This window comes from Gopherus evgoodei, chromosome 1 (genome assembly GCF_007399415.2).
Source record: "Gopherus evgoodei ecotype Sinaloan lineage chromosome 1, rGopEvg1_v1.p, whole genome shotgun sequence".
Taxonomy (NCBI): Eukaryota; Metazoa; Chordata; order Testudines; family Testudinidae; genus Gopherus; species Gopherus evgoodei.
Genome location: NC_044322.1, coordinates 264714019 through 264735595, shown reverse-complemented (window position 1 = coordinate 264735595; position 21577 = coordinate 264714019). Strand labels below are relative to the sequence as shown.

Sequence of the window (21577 nt, the reverse complement as noted above, 5' to 3'; positions counted from 1 at the left end):
AGCCCTGTGAACCAGCCTTCTCCCGAGGCAGCTCCTTGATTTACATGATTTGTTTGGATAAGCATTTGAAAAAGATAACTTAGCCAAGGATTGAATCTGGTGCAGTAGTGGCTCACGGAAGATGTCCGGGCATGAAAGTAGTTCTGTAAGCTCATCACTTGCATTTCAGTTCTGCCCCTTGTTCTCTAGCATGCCAGTTAATTTAGGTTCTTCAAAAGATATGCAGACTGGCTAAGAGTGTTTCACAAGGATATAACATATCATTGTCAGACCTGGGATTAGAATTCAGGAGTTCCTGACTCTAGTGCTTTGCTCAGACTGGTAGAACCTAGTGGTCTTGTTCATACCCCATATTACAGTGCCAGGATCCCCCTCCCATCTAGCTGTAGAAGACAATGAGGACAGTTACAACCCTTCTTCCCTTGACCTGTTCATAATCCCCTTAGGGTTGTGACCTTCAAGTTTAGAACCAATGCACTTGACTAGCCCAAACCTTTGCCAAGCATGTTGGTGGCAGTATACTGGAAATCTCTCCATGCTCCAGTGATGGTGCATCAGATACCCCAAATCATTTTTAGTCTCTTCCCTCTTTTAAGTGTCAATTTTAAATCTATCAAATGAACAGTTTATCATCTTTTTTTATTGCCTCTGCAGTGTTTGAAAATAAAGATAAGATTGTGATAATCATGGAGTATGCAAGCAAAGGGAGCTGTATGATTACATCAGCGAGAGGCGGAGGCTGAGCGAGAGGGAGACGAGACACTTCTTCCGGCAGATTGTCTCTGCTGTACATTACTGTCACAAGGTGAGCACAGTATTTGATGTTAATAGTGTAACTATTTGAGACTTTAACAGTGACTCTCATGCATAAAAGGACCAGCGAGGTAAAAATGTTCAGCTGCTGAAATGGGAAGGTCCAGGTGCAGTATTTTAAGTGTTCAGCAAGGTATCGCAATTGCAAATATTCCACTAGTTCACCAACCATGTTTAGAGACTAAAAGCCATATCCTCGCCTGGGCCCATTTCCACCAGCTAACTCCCTTACACCAAGCCTAACTCCCATTTGAGCCTTTGAAAATTTTCTTCTTATATAACAGAATACTCCACTAGCTTTCTGTAGAAGAAAGACCACTCTTAGTGACACAGTCAATAGAAAAGGATTGATAGTTTTCCTGTAATTTGAATTCAGAACAATTTTTGACAGAAGAATAAGGTACAGTATATACAATAAAAAAAGAAAAGCAGAGCAGAGGTGTAAATGTGCTACTTCAGAACAAGGGAACTCTTTGAGAGGGGAAGAAAGTGAGAATACCTGTCATGGAGTCATTTAAGTTATCCAAAAGTAACTCCTCCAGATATATAGGAGCATCAGAAGGATTCCCCTTGTTGTTGTCTGTATCCTTCGTGGCATGCTTCTGAAGAACAATTTAAGTCATGAAAAACAAGCATGAGGGTGATTAACTTCATGGGCCCTTCATCCTCCTTACGGGCTCTGGTTGTCCACATACCCTGTGACTGATGCAGTCATAGGGATGTTACATTCATGACATTTCAGTGGTGTTGCTTTTATCTCAGCAGTGCCTATCTCCTCTCCGGAACCTATTGCGGCAGGGAAGCATTATCACCTCCATTTTACAGATGAGGTAACTGAAGCACAGAGAAGTGAAGTGACTTGCCCAAGGTCACACAGGAGGTCTGTAGCAGAACAAGGAATTGAACTTGGGTCTCTCAGGCCAGTGCCCAACCATTGGGCCATCCTTCCTCCTGTGGCTATGGAGCCAAAATTTGTACCAGACTAAAGCCAACAAGCAGCTAGTGCAGCCCTTTTGTTAGAATTTTAAAACATTTTAATCTCCCTTTAAATTCTGCTAAGTAAGGGAGGTTTGCAAAGTCCTCAGTGCACAGCACAGAAAACCCATCACAGTCTTTTGTGCAGGGTTAGTCTTCAGAACTTTAGGAATAAGATGCTGAGACTTAAATCCTTCTTGTTAATTTCCATCCCTAACATTTGCAGGCAGTAGTAATCTTTTAGGGTTACAACTCCCTTGCCCAAATGGCTGCATACTGGAGGAATTAGAGCTTTTCTAAGGACTAATGTCATTGACAGATTCTGTTTTCTGGTGCCTGGGAAGAATATATTGCTTTCACACAGTGGGGGTAGGATAGGAGTTGGAATTAAGTTCCGAAAAGAATCCCCCTGCTGTTTTACAGGCTTTGTGGGAGGACAGATTCCAGTCATTCTTCTCTTAACCACACAGCAAGTGACTAATACATCTCCTGTCACTAGTCACTGGGCCGTGAGTGTTATGACAGCAAACTCAGCCCTGAAATGTAGATACAAAGACCACCCTGATGGTTTAGTTCTTTAACCTGTCCAATATTCCCCCCCCTTCGTTTTTCATTTTAGAATGGTGTTGTCCATAGGGATTTAAAACTGGAAAACATCCTTCTTGACGACAATTTTAACATTAAGGTAAGGTTCTTTCTGTCCTCTTCTCTGAATGGATTTGCAAGTTCCATAGCAATTTTTAGCCAAGGTGTTATAGGATCCAGTATTATAGAAGCAGCAACTGGCAAGTAACTGAGCGAGTGGGAGGTTGAGGAGAGAGAGCACTGTGTATTGTTAGCTTGAAGTGCAAAATGGAGCTTTGGATAATTTTGTGGGGAAACCGTTCTCGCCACCCAAGGGGCTCAGTTCCCAAAGCAATATTAATTTGCCAGTGGAAGACAGCAGAGTGTTTCAAGCGGTACAGTTTACATTACAAATGGTATTATTGCTGGCTGCTGCTAAGACTCGAAAAAGCTTTCTTAGCCTAGAGGGTTCAAGTGCCTCCTACAGAACACTCCGAATGTCCTTTTGATCACGTCTGGAAAATAAGCAAATAAAGTTTCAAAATAAACCTAGTAAAGCACATGTGCTTCATTAGGAAATGGCCTTAGAACTCCAGACACAAATGTAGCTTTCTGACTGGCGGTCAGTGATGTCATATCCATGTCAGTAATCCCCAGTGAAAGCATGGGAATGACCTGCCTTCCTTTCTTCTTTTTTCTTCTTCTTCTTCTTCTTTAAACAATAGCCATAAGACGGATAAGTAATGCAGTTCTGGGAGATTAGTGAAGTTCCTCGATGGTGAATCTGTTTCACCTTCAGCTTGATGTCAGTTCACTTTCATGAGGCATACAGTCACTGTCCCCTCCTGATGCAGCATAGATTGGTTAGGTGTAAAGATCTATGGACAAACAGAGAGGCAGATGATAGATGCCACCAACTGGCTGTTGTGCGTGATGGCTTAATTAAGAAAACGAAGCAATCAGGAAACCATTTACACAGCCAACTATCCCAACAGCTCAAGTTTTGTCTTTGTCAGTTCTCTGTTCTGTCTCTCCACTGATAGCTACCATGCTCCTGCTCTGTCTTTTGTGCATCATACTGAAGAGATCCTGTTCATTTTAAACGTATGCACAATGGAAATGGAAATAGACAATAACATGTGGTAGGTACCATCTGTGTAAAACTGATGACAGAAGCTACGTTGGATCAGCGGGTGGATTAAAGACACATAAATATGCAGTTTCTAAAAATAGCATTTTACAGAGGGCACATCCTATGCGACACTTGAATGTTTGTTGTTAACGTCAGGGTTGTGTGCTAGAGTCAATCTCTCCCATTATGCGCCAACAGTGTCACCAATGCTGGCAGCCCCACTGCCCCTTTTAATAGCACTGAAAACAAAAAATAGCCTTTCTAGGACATTGCATGTAGTCCAGGCTTCTGCATGCAGGATGGCCTCTCTTTCGGCATTACGTACCGAACTATCTTCCCAGCTCATCAAGATTTCTTGAGAGAGAGGAAGAATTTGGGGAATTTGTTAAATGGAGTGGGCTGTGTTCATCACATGCAAACCAGTCATTTTATCAAGCATGTAGGAAATTGCATCAAGGCAAAAGGCCTGATTCTCTCTCTCTGTTTGTTTTATACCACTTCAACTCTTCTGATTTCAGGGGACTTAATCCTGATTTACACCCCAGTGAGAGGTGAATAATACCCAAACTCAGCGTGATCAAAGCTCTTCAAACATCACAGATTTGTTTCTCAGATACTACAGTGGTTGGTGCTATTTTTGAAAGATGCTAGTCAGAAAGTAAATAGGGGCCTGATCCTGCAAGTCCTCACTCACATGAAGCATCCTGTTGACTTTGATGGGTATGAGCCAGGACTGCTCTTGTGAGCAAGGGTTTGCAAGATGGGAGTGAAAGCCTAGCCCCACCAGCATCAGTGGAAAAACTTATGGACAGGATTTCACCCTGGGGCTCTAGACATATCAAATACTGCAGTGGTACTTTAACATAAATCTTGTGTTCATAGAATACCTGAAGAAATATTGGTAGCTGATGAATCTTTTAATAATTACACATTTCCTACAGCTCCCAGTAAAGAACAACTTGGGGTATTCATAGACTATTTTCTCAAGGACCCCCTTTGTTGGATTAAATTCTGCTTAGCCTACTGTGTGTGTGCCTTTTGCATATTTTCAGTTCTTCCTCACTCATTCCTTTTTTAAAAGTAATGCACATCTCTATGTGCAAATATGCATGGGCATGAAATACACACAGGTGGTTAAAAGCTGTCTTGCTTTCTCATGATGCCTATATTTAAACAAAGAAGCTCTTGAGGTTTAAGGATTGGGATTTGGAAACGGTTTATATTTCACAATCCCACTATCAATGGTGTTTGAATTTGGATTCCTCTGAGGGAGGGTTTTTGTACCTTACCTACCACATTGAGAACTACTTCCAGTACTTGATATTAAACAGACAGCTGCTATTTGCCTTGATACTTTGGGGTTAGAATTTGTTATTGTGGTTTCTATGTTAGTGACACAGGATTTTATTTCCCCTTTTTTTTCTGTTTCATAAACAGTGTTTGTTGGCAAGGAAACACATCTGGAGCTGTAAATTATTTATTTTCAGTTGAGTAACTCTAACAGGCCCTGATTCTGAAAATATTTATGCATGCTTTATGCAGAAAGAGAGAAATGTGCAGTTTGGGGCTTTAGGAAGGGGTGGCTAGTTTTGAATGCTCAGTGGAAATACATCTACTAAAATGGGATGAGACTTACTGTTTTCTGTCTTTCTGAGATGCCCATCCTCATGAACTAATATTTATATATTTTTATTTTGCCAGTAGATCCCAAAGCCCTTCACAAATTTTACTAACCGGTTGTAAGAAATGTATATAAAAAGGAACCACTTTGTTCATTGGGTTGCAAAGTATAAACTTTTCAAATAACTAGTGACATATATAGTGCAGATTACACAATTGTACTATTCATCTGCTATGTAAACAGCTAACATCTAATAAAATGTCATTATAAGAAACCAGAACAATGTAGAGTAGCACCCTACAGTGCTTTTAGGACGAGAAGTGAAGAACAGTTCATCTATTAGAAATTACCCTCTGAGCTCAAGGATTCACTTAGCCATTTTATTCTATCCTTTCTATTTGATACCCTGGCAACTTTGGAGCCATCCTTAAATTTGATCCGATTAAATTAAAGTCATGAGGCAGATGAACAGTGTGCATAGAAATATTTAAGTTTTTGAGTTTAGTTAGCCAGTAAAGTCTCTGGAAACTTGCAAGAGTCATGGACTGAAGTACAACAAACGGGAAGCATCAATGTTTGACGATTGGCAAATGTAGCATCATTGGAATCCAGACAGTTGGGAAGATCCCCACTGTTCCACAGACCAGTGTGTGTAGGGGCCTCTAGTCTAAGTTACATGGTTAGATTACCAAAGGATTTCTGTGTTGGTGGTGTTCCCTGAAAACCATTTCTTGAACACTCCCTGAAATGGGGGGAGCTGATATATATTAAATCATAAATAATGTCTTGTTTCAGTCACTTATGAGAAGGATTGTGTGCTCAGATTCTTTGGAAGTAAAGAAAAACAACCATACTAGTTTTGGCTTAGAACTGACCATTGCAGTCCTATAGCTTAGTACTTAATGTCCTTAGCAGTCAGTATTATGTTGCATTTTCAGAGCAAATGGCTGTATAATCAGTTTCTTGGTAAATTGTGCCGTAGCACAGAATCTCAATGGAGAAATCATATAACTCTGCGAAGTATGATGTTGCTAAGACCTCTGAACTGAACCACGGTGTTATTTGGACCCAGAGTGTTACTATTCTGCATGTCAGTAATGGTGCTGACATCACCTAGCACAGCAGCAGTCCAGGTCCATGAATGAAGCTCTTAGACACTACTGCAGTACCAGTAAATGATTATAACAAATATGGACAGTCTGTTATGTCAGGAAAGAAAAAACATTTTTTAAACTAAGAAAGGAAACTGATAGTGATGAAACCTGTCTGATTTGGTTTCACCTAAGTGTTACCAGCAGATTGACCACTGAACTTCCCTGCCTCTGGAACAGAGTCATGGGTCCATGCTCAGAAAAGGTTCTCCCAGGATACTGACTATCTTTATCCTGGAGGAGAAAAATGGGGTGGAATCCAACGAGTTGATCCCTCCCAGGACTCCCCAAGTCAGCACAGTCTGCTATGTTGAAAAAATATTACAATCTTTGTTGCATTGTATTCCGTGCAATATACATAAAGCAATAGTCAGTTTAAATCATGTGGTAGTGAAGTGTGGGATCATGCAAAAAATATTAGCCTCTCCCTGTCCTGACTCATGTCCCAGCTGCTAGCAATACAATTTACTTTAAAATGACTTTACTATTACTTTGGGCTTCCGACCTTGGTCCAAACAACAGAGCTTCCTCCCTCTCACTGCTGCGCCTCCAGCTCTTCTTAATTTGAAACATTGTGTGGAATGCTGGGAACTAAGCTCTCTGTATGTCGAATGACCTCACCCACCTTGTGAGGATCAGTCTTTTATTGGATCAACTTCTGTTGATGAGTCAGACAAACTTTTGAGCTACACAGAGGTCTTCTTCAGCTCTGTCTAGCTCAAAATTTGTGTCTCTCACCAACAAAAGTTGGTCCAATAAACGATAGATCCTCACCCACTTTGTCTCTCTAATATCTTGGGACCAACATGGCTGCAGCAACACTGCATACATAGATCCTCCCAATCAGCTACCTCTTCTGCTGCTCCCCTGAGCTCAACTGAATTGCAGTCTCGCACTGATGCCTTTTGTACCAATAGGAAGGGAGTCACCCTCTTTCATAATCATCCCACCTACGTGCCTGTGCAATCAATGGCTAGAAAGATAGTAGGGCTAAGGCAGCACCAAAAGACCAAAACTCCTGTTGATACAATAAACTTAAAATGATACTGAGTGACAGCAGGAGAGAAAAATTTAAGTGTAGTAGTGACAAGAAGCTGCTAACTGCACCTTCTGTCGGGCTTTAAAATGGAAACAACCCAGAATAAGTGCTGGTAACCCATGAGGATTATATATATGCAGAACAGGCAGTTTGCTCACAGTAGCACAGTAGATACATGTAATTCTTGAAAATTTCACCTCGAGCATGTAAATTCTTCAGTCATTCATCTGCTTTAATGGACCAAATATATTTTTAGTCTGCATTGAAATACAAAGAACCAGATCCTCATGTGATGTAAATCAGAATAGCTCCATTGAAGTCAGTGGAGCCATGCTAATTTATACCTGCTGAAGACCTGGCCCAAGTTCTTTAAATGAATGCACACTTCATGGAATTAACAATCCATACTTATAACCAACCAATAAATGACATCTAGGTTATCCTAGTTAACAGTAAACATGTAACGTGCACCTCCTGAAGCTAAGGGAAGAAAAGTCTGCTGCCAGCACTTCCCACTTTTGAAGGTTTTTTGACTTAATGCTTTAGCTCCATTTAAGTGCCAAGAACGTGAAGTAATCTTGGCTTCTATTAATCTTGTTTTGGGGGGCACGACAGCTTTTACAGGAAAAGCTGATAAATATCAGTCTGTGAGTATGGAGTGGATTGTAATATAAATACCCTTTTCCTGAATGGCCAAAATGAAAACATGAATATCCAAGTCTGGGAGTTCGTTGGTGTGAAGTGTGGTATGTGTATCCCTATATATGTCAATGCACATAGACACACATTTTATACATTCCATGGCCTTAAGGGAATATATTTTCTTAAGGAAGCATACTGTGCAGTGTCTGCCCCTGTTTTAGCTGTATCCTGAATTAAACCAAAGCTCAGGGACTAGCAGGAAAGTTTTTAACACTGAATTGGTTCCACTCTTCTTCTGATTGACAGGACACACTTCATAAGACCTAAAACCACTTCCTGCAAGCCAGTCAGGGTGACTTGATAAGAAAGTGGAATTTAGGGCAATTAAGTGCAATTTGAGCCATGAGAATATGTCTGCAGATTGCAGTAGTATACCCCATTCAACAGTATTCCAGACATCCAGTGAAGATTTTACAAAACACACTTATTTAAGGGTTGAATTTGCTACAACAGATTGATAATGCACTAGTTAGGATATTGAGTAAATTCAAGTTGTAATAATTATACAGGAATGGGATAAAGTACTATTAATGAACAGAAATCAGCTACTCCTTCAGCACTACTTTAGGAGCTGCAAATATCTGCAGGACTCCACACACACATGCACCCCAGCACAATATTAGAGGTGGGAGCTTGAAATGGGGATAAATAGGATTTTAAAGGTGACCAAGGATTTAAGCAAAAAATGGACATGACCCCCATTTTTTTTCTTTCTGATATGTAAAGAAAACCTGGAGCTTATTTTGGTTTTTGGTCTGGCATTCCCTAGTTTTGCTGCTAAACATTGGGGTGGGGGTGGGGATGTCTCAGAGAAAGGCAGAAGAGTGAGGGGTGTCAAAAAAGTTTAACAAGGACATCTTTTTTCCTAAATGCTGATTAGACATTGCAGTTATGTCGATGTTAGCAATAGCAAACAACAACAAAAAGTTTTAAACACTGAAAAAAAATCCTCTTTGCCTTCTGATTACAGTACTCTGCTTTTGCTTTTTGTCTTTTATGATGTCATAATATATCACTAGTTCTTCGTGGTAGAAAAGGCCTGCATTTATAAGGTTGGAAAAAAAAAAACTCAACAGAAACTCCTTCCTTTTTAGTATTTTTCTTTCTGGTCAGAAAAAATACTTTTGAAGCTTCCTTTATACATCATAAAAACAGGGGCAAACCCAATTTATTGTTCTGTTTATTTTTTTTGTATTGTTTATTGTTTAAGCCATCTATTATCATGTCAGGAACCATGATACAAGTTGTCAGACTTGCCTTATGTATTCTCTGCATGCTTTATACCCTTCTTGCATTACTGGCAGCCATTATTGTGTTTGTTCGTCAGCTCCACTCCACTGCATCCCTAAACCATCTTCTGCTGGCTGAATGGTCTTTTGCATTTTATGGGCCCAACCCTCTGCCCCATTTTTTTCTATGCTGTTTTTCTGCTATGGTGGGAGGCTCAGCTTCTGTGCCTCCCTTTCCAAGAGATTTGCAGAAAGGGAAGAGGAAGCAGCTGCTGCTACCCTGTTACTGTGTTGGATTAATTTTTATAATGTAATTTAAATAACTAAATAAGAAAAAATGTCTATCAAGGCATTTAAACCCAGCAAAGCCCCAGCAATGTAATTCCTAGCAACATAATCCTAGCTGGTAATCCACCCCCTCTGCAGAATCTCACATGGGTTGGCAAACTACTCCCCTATCCCAGGATCTCAAAGGAAGCCACATCCCGACTCACAGGATAGTCCCATTGAAGCCACGATAGTATGGTGAGCAGGATTTGTCCCATGAAGGGACAGCTTGACTGCTCACAGCTGCAGTGTGGCTCAGGGACTTCTGGGTAACTGCACAGAAAGCTATTGTGAATATTACCAATTCTAAGTTTGTGAGCCAGGATTTTTGTGTCAATAGTGTACATGAATAAAAAGATGGATCTCTATGACACAGACATTTGGGTCAAAAACAAGATAAAACTGTGAGCTGTGTTGCCTTGTGCTGGGAAAACAATGAAAATGTAAGGGATGTGTGAGTTTTTAAGCCACAGTGTTACAATCCTCAACTTTTGTTTGATAAGAACAAGAGCAGAGACTGGGCCAGGGGCTCTCATCCTTTTAATTTCTGAGCCCTCGCCCCCCAATAAGCTATAAAAACTCCATGGCTCACCTGTGCCACCACCACTGGTTTTCTGCATATAAAAACCAGGGCTGGCATTAGAGGGTAGAAGGCAGGGCAATTGCCTGGGGCCCCATGCCACAGCGGGCTCCACAAAGCTAATTTGCTCAGGCTTCAACTTTAGCCCCAGGTGGCAGAGCTCAGGGTCCCGGGCTTCTGCTCTACGCAGAGGGCTTTGGCTCTCTGCCCTGGGCTTCAGTGAGTCTAACACTGGCCCTGCTTGGTGGACTCCCTGAAACCTACTCGTGGGCTGCCAGGGGGCCCAGACCGCTGGTTGAGAGCTGCTGGACTAGAAGAAGTACAATCACAAGGGGCTTTTTTAGGAATGCAGGATTTGGGTCCATTGTTTCAAATTCGGAATGGACTTCTGTTTATTGCCTTACAGAGGGCACTCTGGTTTGGTTGACCATTCAAATCCATAATGGCATAATTGATCAAAGCCTATTGAACCTGGAAAGGTTAGACAATATGTCACTCTCTTTCTCCCCCTACTATAATTGGCTCCACATGACTTCAGATGCCACTTCCTTCTGGAACCTAGTCCCCAGGACACCACTGCCTCACTTCTCCTGTTGAGTTCTAAGGGCCTGACTCTCAGTTTGCCTGCACCTTGTGTAGGCTTTTAGACCAGTGCAGCCACATCAGAATGGTAGCACTTTATGCTTAGTTTGCACTGATGTAAATGACTACACATGGTGCAGGGCAACCAGAGGATAGTAAGGTCCAGGTTCTTCCAGTTATCCTTGCAAAGATATGTGAGGTATCCAGAATTAAATGATTTACTGATGTCCATCCAGGGAATCAGTGACTGAGCTGTGAATAGAAACCAAGAGTCCTGGTGCCTAATCCTGAAGATTTAACCAGTAGATCTCACTCCATCTCTATCTTTTCTTAAGGTAAATGTCAGTACTACCGACCCCTTTTGTCTTTACAGATTGCAGACTTTGGTCTTTCCAACCTCTATCACAAAGATAAGTTCTGCAGACCTTTTGTGGAGCCCATTGTATGCTTCCCCAGAAATTGTTAATGGAAGACCCTATCGAGGCCCAGAGGTAAGGGGCACAGGGGAAAAGGAAAGTGAAATTAAAATTAATCTTGTGTTGGTGGTACAAATACGATCTGTATTGGTAATATTGAGCATGAACATTAGTTCGGTCCTGATAGTATCTTACACATAGACTATGTTGGGTCTCTCCTAGGTTGGAAGTATTCAAGCTGCCTTCTGTTACTTTCATTTGCTTTGCTTACACTTTGTCAGCTGTTAAATATCTGCATGCTGGCAGGGCCGGCGCTTCCATTTAGGCGGCCTAGGCAATCGCCTAGGGCGCCAGGATTATTGGGGGCGGCATTTTGCTGGGTGGGACGGCAGGCAGCTCTGGTGGACCTGCCGCAGTCGTGCCTGTGGAGGGTCCCCTGGTCCCGCGGCTCCAGTGGAGGTGCCGCAGGCATTCCTGCGGACGGTCCGCTGTTCCCGTGGCTCCGGTGGACCTCCCGCAGGCACGACTGCGGCAGGTCCACCGGAGCCGCGGGACCAGCGCGCGGGGCGGAGAAATGGCCATGCACCTAGGGCGCTAAAAAACACTAGCACCGGTCCTGCATGCTGGTAACCAAGCACAGCTGGATGTTCCGTTGCTTTTGTGGTGCTAATGGTCTGGAAGACTGCAGGAATCAGCTTTTCTATCCTTTACGCGTCTTGTCTATGTATTTTTAGGTTGATAGCTGGGCCCTTGGTGTATTGCTTTACACTCTGGTTTATGGAACGATGCCCTTTGATGGCTTTGATCACAAAAATCTGATCAGGCAGATCAGCAGCGGAGAATATCGTGAGCCAACACAGCCCTCAGGTATAAAAAAATGCCGGTGTAATGCATTGAGATGACAGGAGTTCAGAATGGCTGGCTGACTTGGCCTCTACCAGCATTTCTGGTGTGTCACTTTAGAATGATAAGTAAAAGGATCTCCCATCCCTCTCAAAACATCATCTGCCATCAGTTCCCATCTGGATAGAGCCCTTACCAAAATATATGTACCTTTTGAAATGAAAGTTTTACAGTAGATAGATTTTATTGCCTTGTGGAAGCTTTAGCAGGGTCTTTTAACTAGATCTATGACAATGGAAAGTCTGTTAGCTATTGCAAGCAAAATTGTTCAGACAAGCTGTAAACTGATACAAGGTCCTGATACAGATCAGTCTTCTAGTCTAACTACATTGTGATATATATCAAAAGCAGAGAGAAGATGAATAGTCATGGGGACGCAACCACTTGGCCCAAGAACCCATTCTGAATTCTAAATTTAATACCAATATGTTCACAGTTATCATTACACAAGGGGATGCCACCATGATCAGAACCCTAATAGAAAGGCACCAAAGAATTCTAGCCCAGCTACATGATCATAATGGTCCCTGGCTATGAAATCTACGAATCTATCAATAAATTTCACTAGGCATCTATTTTTCATCATTTGTTGCCACCATTTTCATATTCTTCCTCTTGGTTATTCCTACCTAATTTGCTTTGTGGAAATTTACCTTTAAAAATACATAAAAGACTATATTATAATTGCATTTTACTTTCCGTCCCCCTCTTTTTTTAAAAAAAAAGATACAAAATTAATAATGTACATCATTTGAAATACCTGAGTGCCCTTTTGTTTTTCTCTAAGGCTTATACTAATCTGGGTTGATGTAAAGTTCAGTATCTACACTAGATTCCTTCACTAATATGGAAAAACACTCATCTACTTGACAAGCCAATGGTACACTTGTTTGGGTGTATCATGTGGCTTCAGATATGAAATCGCACTTATTTCATTTCCTGAAGTTGAATTGATAGTCTTCCCACACAGCACGTTCACTTCACCTGTTTTGCGAAGCATAATTCTGTTAAAATGTCTTGCCCATATGTCCATTTTAAAATGAAAAAACAAGATGTCTATATTTTGACTATTTAATGTCATTCTTTGATGGTAGATGCTCGTGGTCTAATCAGGTGGATGCTGATGGTGAATCCTGAGCGCCGAGCAACTGTCGAAGACATTGCCAATCACTGGTGGGTTAATTGGGGCTACAAGAGCAGCGTTTGTGACTGTGATGCCTTGAGAGACTCAGAGTCCCCACTGCTGGCTAGGTTTATTGATTGCATCACCGTTCGACAGGTCTCCAGCCAGAGACTGATACCAAATGAAGTGCCTTTCCAAACCCAAAGGTTCAGAAGTTACACTGGAGCGACAGAGGTCCCTGAAAAAATCAAAGAAGGAAAATGACATTGTGCAATCGATCCAGGAAGGAGGGGCTGAGAATGCATCCAAACCAACCTCCAAGAGGCCCAAAGGCATCTTGAAGAAAAGGAGCAACAGTGAGCATCGGTCTCACAGTGCAGGATTCATCGAAGGAGTGGTCAACCCAGCCTTACCCTCCGCTTTTAAGATAGAGCAAGAACTGTGTAGGACTGGTGTAGTCATTAAGAGTGCCATGGAGGGAGAGATAGCAAGCAAATATGGCACTAAAGCATCTTCCCTCATGCCAAAAAAAGGAATCTTAAAGAAGACTCAGCAGAGAGAGTCTGGCTACTACTCTTCCCCAGAGCGAAGTGAATCTTCTGAATTGTTGGACAATAAGGATGAGACAGGAAACAGTGACACTTCCCCAGGCATCAATGAAACATCAAGAATTGGGTCTCATAGCCATTCCTATAGACGTAAGGGCATCCTAAAACACAACAGCAAGTATTCCACCAGCAGCACTGACTCTGCTTTGGTCAGTCCTGAAACACCAATGGTGGAAGCCATGGAAGAAGGGGTCCTGCCTGGGGATAGATTATCTCGAAGTTACAGTCGCCCTTCTAGTGTGATTAGTGATGACAGTATTTTGTCCAGTGACTCCTTTGACTTGCTAGATTTGCAAGAGAGCAGGCCAAACAGGCAAAGGATAAGGAGCTGTGTCTCTGCTGAAAACTTCCTCCAGATCCAAGATTTTGAAGGACTCCAGAACCGCCCACGCCCACAGCATTTGAAACGTTATCGAAATCGCCTGGGGGACAGTAGTTTTTCCCTTCTCACAGACATGGATGATGTGACTCAGGTCTACAAGAAAGCTCTGGAGATCTGCAACAAGCTCAACTAGCACAGTGAGAGGGTGGGAAGGGAAGGGAGTTGTCATGTGTACCTTTATGATGGAGTTAGCCTGTTACCAATTTGCTGACAGTGGTAGGATCATCAAAATGGGTTGAATGCGCATTCTCAGCTGAAAATCGTGAGATATGTAAAAACCTCAAAGTCTTCTCTTGAGCATTATGCAAACTCTTTTAGTTTGCTTTATTGAAGTATTACCTAGTTGCCCAAAGAAAATATTCATATGAGATGCAAACATACCATGCCTAGCACAGTGGGGTCCTGGTCCATGATTAGGATTTCTATGTGCTGCGATCGTACAAAGAAATAAATACCACCACCACCACCAGGATCTGGCAGACAAAGGCATAACATAGACAAATTCAAATTGGAAATAAGGCAGGTATTTTTAATAGTGAGGGTAGTTAACTAGTAGAGCAACTTTACCAAGGGAGGTGGTGGATTCTTCATCACTTAAATCTTTCTCAATATTGGATGTCTTTCTAAAAAATATACTCTAGTTCATCCTGAAGTTATTTGATTTGATGCAGGAATTATGGGGTGAAATATCTATGGCCTGTGTTATTCTGGAGGCCAGAGTAGATGTCACAGTGGTCCCTTCTGACTTCAAAAATCTCTGAATGTGCTATAGGAAGGGTAGTTTTAAATAGTCACCCTTAGTGTGGTATGCCTAGAAAATTTGAGGCATGTGGCTACAGATTCACATTTTCCAGCTACCATGTCATTCTCCTCACTAGCAAGGAGCACAGTACTAATAGTGAAAAAATTCAGGAACTGAAACCATAGTATGAGCTAGAAAAAGTTATACATTGCAAATGGCTAGTTGATTTCTGCTCCCCGCCCGTAACATATTTACTAGGTTTGTGACATTTTCCAGATTGCCAGCCAAACAAATGCCTAGGAAGGGGTGTGTTTATCACATTCTCTCAAAGATTAATTAAGCACAAGATCCAGATTTCAGTCACTTTCACTGTCAGCAAATGGTTCCACCTTGCTTATGAGCATGTATCTGAGAGTGGAGAATAGTTTGCTTCTAGAATGTTAGCTTAAAAAAAGGTTGTAGCATGTAGTAAATGGACAGAGGACTGAGAATCAGTGAGAATGTGCCTTTTTCCAAATAAGAATGTTTTGAAGTAGGTAGTAGCGGAACAGAAGGAATTTGACTATAAGTGCTGGAATGAGAACAGTAGACGCGACAAGGGATTTGGTGTAAAAATGCAGGTATCTATCTCTATTTGTAATTGGTACTGCGTGAGCAGTGGTATCAGTCTGAAAAGGAGAAAAATGTATATGTTTCCTTGGGTATATCTAAATATCCAGACTTAAGGCTTCAACTCCCATAAAGGTACCACTTGAGTCTACTGGATTACCTGAATGTAAGCCTCAGTTAGCAAGGCACTATGCGTTAGACAGGCCTGGGCAAACTGGAGTCATATGGCCAATTTCAGATCTCATTTACATAAACATATGGCCCTGGGCTTCACTGGGGCTGCATTGGTGTGACTGGGGCAGAATTTGGCCTGTGAGGTCAAATTGGCTACAGCTCTAACAGTCCAAACACACAAACAACTGGAGGTTAATGGGCCAAATTCTGCTCTCATCTTTACCCCAAGACTTCAGCTGGAAGCAGAATTTGCCCCACTCTCTCTGGGCATGCTCTAAAATCCTAAAAGCCATAGAAAAATAGTACCAAGCTCCAGTTGGATTAGCTGAGAATCCAGAATAGCAATGTGAATAGATTTAAGATAGAACAAAGAGCTGCTTTACTGCTCGTTGCTTCCCAGCTTGCAAACTCCTTATTTTGTATGTCACAGTACTTCACTCTGTCAGCTCCTCCTTAAAATCAGCAGGATTAACAGCATAAAGGTGGGTGACTCTTAATTTCCTGAAGCGCCTCCTCTATTTCAATGGAAAGGTTTTTCCTCCAGGAGACACTTGGCCAAAATTCAGCCCAGGTGTAAAAGGCATCCATAGTGGTGTGCTCACACAAAGCAAATGCTCACTGTTCTCTTAAGAAGGTGGGTTTCAGTATGATAGTGAGGCATCCTGTCCTCCCAAGGGTTTACATGTGATGTTTCTGCCTTTTCAAAATCCATGTACTATTTTGGGGGGTGCAAAGTTAACAGTTTTGCCATATTCCATTTTAGGGAAATGTGAACTAGAGACCACATGGTTTCAGCAATTCAGGTGAGCTTTGCAGCCAGGGCTGGCTCCAGGCACCAGCTTAGCAAGCAAGTGCATGGGGCAGCCACTCCGGAGATGGGTGGCAGGTCCAGCTATTCGGCGGCAATTCGGCGGAGGGTCCCTCACTCCTGGTCGGAGCGAAGGACCTCCCGCTGAATTGCTGCAGATTGTGATCACAGCTTTTTTTTTTTTTTTTTTTTTTTGGCTGCTTGAAGTGGCAAAAAACCCTGGAGCTGGCCCTGTTTGCAGCTTTGGGCAAAAGATGTTCTTTTAACTTTATGCCCTGGAGTGTAAGATGCCAGACCCTGAGCTGGTGTAAAACAGCCTTCGTCCCTTGACCTAATGAAGCTTGACTTCAGTAGACCAACACTGACTGACACCAGCTTTGAATCTGGCTCTAAATGGGTAAATGATTTATACAGGTTTCAAGATGAAGGAGACGGACCTCAGCTTGCTGTTGTGAGGAACTGAGAAGCACCCCAAAGGCTCAGATCTCCTTAGATTTTTGCCCAGGCCTGCCATCTTGTGTAAAAATGTGAATGAATGATTGACTGCTTGCTGCCAAACTGGAAATGTCATGTAGGGATTTACTGGCATGTTATCATTCCTAGAAGAATAGAAAAAAAAAACTTGACTGCACATTATTATTAGTGTTGTGGTTTTTATTTAATTTTTTGTAATACGAAGTTGACTTTTTTTTATTTGAATTTGTCTTTTTTATTTATTGGTCTGAAAGCCATTTCAAAAAGGTATAATAATATATTTGGTGTAATTTAATTGTTGCAACATTATTTTACAGCTGCAGCCAAAATGGTTTGGTTTTGTTTTCCACTCATTGGTTGGCTTTAGAAGGCACACAGGGAAAACGCTGGATAATCACCCAAAGTGTTTGTATTTTTAATCTGATACTGTTTTGTATTAAATAAAAATAAAATGAACTGAATGTAAGATTTTTTTTCTCTTTAAATAAATGTAGATCAGCTGTGGCCAAATACCAATGAACTTCTCATGCAACAATACAGCAGCATCTCCAGCAAACTGTACTGAGTTGTTTACTCAAGCTTTTGGTTTATTTGTGTATTTGAAGAGAATATGGGTGGCTACTGAGACTTGCATGCTGAGCCATGGTCTACACTGGCGGGGTGAGGGGGTCAATCTGAGTTACACAACTTCAGCTACCTGAATAATGTAGCTGAAGTCGACATACTTAGATTGACTTATCGTGGTGTCTTCACCGCGGTGAGTCGACTGCTGCTGCTCCCCATTGACTCTGTCTGCACCTCTCGTGGCACTGGAGTACAGGAGTCTACCGGAGAGCGCTTGGGGGTCGATTTATCGCGTCTAGACTAGATGCGATAAATCAATCCCCGCTGGATTGAGGGCTGCCTACTGATCCGGTGGGTAGTGTAGACATATCCTAAGAGAGATTTGGCATGAACAAGCCACGGTTTTCATCTGTATTAAAATAGCACAGAGAAGAATAGCTAACTGGGATCTCCTTTCTTCAAGATTGAGATTCATGAGCTAGGCATGTTGCAGGTGAGGGCAGAACAGACTGTTTTACAGCCAGGCAACAGCACATTTATTTATGCCAAGCAACATCCCCAACAGTAGTCCCTTCGCCTCCCTGGTCAGAGAAGGAAATGTATTATTATTTTAAATCTTCCTGCTGATGTAATCCAAGGCCTGTTTGGACAAAAGGCTGTCAGCCGTATGTTGCTATCAGATGTGCTGTGGTTTTAGTCATACGGCTTTCAGCAGGCCGAGCGGTCAGCTGGTGGAAGACAAAAAGGGAGTTTCATTTTGATTTAATTGGTTGGAGTCCACTTGAAAATTGGAGGCTTTTGATGCTAAGAGATTAAATCTTGGTGTTTTGTCTTAGCAATATGGGGTCGTAGTGAGGGAAGCCGGAGATTGGGTCTCCCATTGGTGTCAAGGACCTATTTCAATAAAGTGAATGGTGTTAATTAATGGCCTGCTATTGGCTCTGACTGAAGCTGCATAAAACCTCTTGCTTGAGTTAGGTGCCTTTTTGGTTTTTTACTTACAGGCGGTTTGGGTGCCATGTGAATTCATTCTCTAATTAATTCTACTCTGATCTGGTTGGAACTCAGGACTTTCATTGCAGGACTTATGTAACATAACACTACCCAACAGAGCAGGGTAATAGCAACCGCAAACCAATAAAGCACAAAAGGAAACATACATTACTACATTACAAAGGGAGTAATTAAGCAGCTTTACAGTAATTGACACACGAAAGCATTAAGTGCATATTCAGAGTCAGCCATAACATTATATACCTGATGCTGATAAGGACTACATGTGTGGTAAGGGAGAGGCATGCCTTGGAGCCTCCTTACCGATAAAGTGGTGGGGGAGGTGGTTATGATGAGAGGAAAGCAGACTATGCTGTGACAGCACTTGCGAAGCCGTGTCAGGATTCCCTCCCTCCTTTCCCCCCCCCCCACGGCCACACACACGCACTACAAAAGGGAAGTTGAGACAACATTTTGTTTTAATTATTGACTTTGGAAGACAAAATCTAAACAGCTTGGCCCTGGGGCAAGGAAGCCAAGAGCATTAGTACTAATTGCAAGTGTGTTTATATAGATCTCCAAGCACATACACTTCACAAAGATGGGTATTTTAGCCCCATTTTAAAATTGAGGAAACTGAGTCACAAAAGATGAGTGACTTGCTGAAGGTCATGCAGCAAATCTAGCCAGGTCCTCTCATCCCAGTCCTCATCTGCTGGATGAGATTGCTTCCAAATAACTATTGGCATTTCATTGAGTAGATAAGATGGGAGAAGGGCATTACTGCCCTGGGAGATATATAGCACACAGGCAAAGCACCCATTATTACTGTTTATTTTATAGAGTCCATAGCCATGCTTGGAGCGTCCTAGTATGCCCGAGTCCTCGCCCTGAGGAATTTAGAGTTTAACACCCTGAGCCTGAAAATAAGTGCAAAGCTCTGCTCATGTGTGTTGTCCCAATGATTTCAGTATCACTACTTACCAACATCTAGAGGACAACTCACATGAGTAAAGTGTAAACATATCTACATTTTTTCAGGATCAGGGCCTAAATGATGGACCCACAAGTGAGGATGTAACATACCCCAAGAAGCGGAAGGGGCAAATAAGGCCTGGGCTACATCTATAACAAGACTACTCAGTTTAGGCAGACCTGTATCTTGGTGGTTCAAATGTGCTTCTTTAATGTGCACAGATAGTTTCTGTAGGCAATGTGGCAGAGGTACAGGTCCATTGCTACAGATGGATAACAATTCTTGAAGAACTATGTGCTTGGTAGTGTCATCCCAGGCTCCACTGACATCTTCAGCAGTCCCCATTTCAGGGTGTTACATAGAAAAACTACTGATGCTTCTTCCCTTGAACAATGACTTTCACTATCTAGCTATGTATTGGCTCTAGTACTCCATGAGGGGCTGTCTGCTTCTGCCTCAAGTCAAGACAACTTTGTCATGAATAACCTAAGTAGTTGAACTTGGGTTGGGCTAGAGCTTTTCTGGATTCCTCCCTAGCTCTATTTCTGGTCTTGAAGATCTATTCTCCTTTTTGAAACATTTTATGGACTTTGCATACAATAGTTGACATGCGTACCAGGAGGGCATACACAATCCTGCATATCTTTGGCATAAGGATATTAATATTCATTCCTATTTGCATATGCATATAATGATCCTTGAGATGGCATTTAAAGGTGCAATTTTATCCAATACGGGATGGAGCTTTCACGAACGCCAGTTCTCTCTAGGTACTTATATGGGTCTCATTGCTAGTAGCTGAGTGCCTCTGCGGATTGGTTACATGGATAACGTGACTGAACCACCCCTGCTCATTCCATGGACCATCCAATAGCAGAAGCTGTTTGAAAATTTGGCATTAGCTGCCCTTCTCTTTTGGTTCTCTCTCCCTGTGTATTACGCTATATAATTTACACAAGTAATGGCATTCCCTGTCAATTTAAACCTAGCTGTTATATCCTTAATTTTCCAACATTGACCAGTGACACCCTGCCATATGCTGGGCTGGCATTTACTAACTAAATTCTTTTTGGGAACTCAGCATGGCTGTGGTATTAATTTGGTAATTGGCATCTCTTTAGTGGCAGGAGTCCGCTGCTAGGTTTGGCTCAATTTCTGGTGGCCAGTATCAGGTAATTTTTCTTTCTGGATGTTGAACTTGGAGAACAATTGGAGACACCTTGCACTAATAGTGGCTTGTTCTCTACAAAAAATGGAACCATGTGGAGAAGCAACTGAAAAGCTAGATGGCTAGGATAGACACACCAACGATCTAACTCTGCAGAAGTTATTATGAGATTCTACAATCTTCGCAGGAGTCTACTTAGAAAAACTATGTGCTTTTCATACATAGGGACAAAGCTGTGCATTTGGAAAATACAGAAAATTGAGCAAGGAGCTGCCAGAAAGAACTGGCTAGTAAGTGAAAGCAGGAGCGACTGGAGACAGTTTATTCTATTGCACTGCAATATACAGTTATTAACCTCCACACCCCCATTCCAACTTTCAGCCTCAGAGATAATAGGACAAGGCATACTGTAAATAGAACAAAGGAGAACAAATTCAAACCAGATGCCAGGAAATTTTTGTTTGTTTGCTTGCAAGATGCTGTAACTGCATGTCAAGGCCTGCTGGGAAAGCTTGCTGGAACTAGCCATATGTCAGCATTCTGTATGCACTGGGATTTACCAAAGAAATAAGCCTGGATAGGCTGGATTTTTTTTTTCATGTTCCCTGTTTTCTTTAGTGGCATGCACCAGATCTGCTAGGTAAATGGAAGTCTTCTTCAGCAGAACCTGCTGCCTCACTGGAGGAGGTGGGTTTGCAAAGTTCTAGTATAACCCAGTGCTGCATGTAGTTTGCAGGCTGACTCCAACCATACAGTAGTATGAAGCTTCCACCTGTACTTCCAGGAGTGATTTCTGTCACAGTAGCAAATGCAATGGATAGTGATTGAGTGCCTGAGCTGAGGTAACTTGGCATAACTCCATGGACATCAATAGAGCTATGCTGATTTGCACAGCTGAGGATCTGGCCCTAAAAGATAAATA

General features: G+C 42.0%; 1 protein-coding gene across 1 annotated transcript in view; it reads left to right on the top strand.

The window, feature by feature from the left end:
* Positions 1-14932, top strand: part of NUAK1 (NUAK family kinase 1) — a 58102-nt gene extending 43170 nt beyond the window's left edge. Inside the window, 9 exon segments of the mRNA XM_030544880.1 lie at positions 655-705; positions 708-805; positions 2408-2473; positions 11089-11147; positions 11149-11206; positions 11866-11998; positions 13129-13293; positions 13296-13331; positions 13334-14932. Of these exon segments, the coding sequence (XP_030400740.1) occupies positions 655-705; positions 708-805; positions 2408-2473; positions 11089-11147; positions 11149-11206; positions 11866-11998; positions 13129-13293; positions 13296-13331; positions 13334-14280 (1613 nt within the window). The 3' untranslated portion in view covers positions 14281-14932.
* Positions 14933-21577: the final 6645 nt, after the last annotated feature.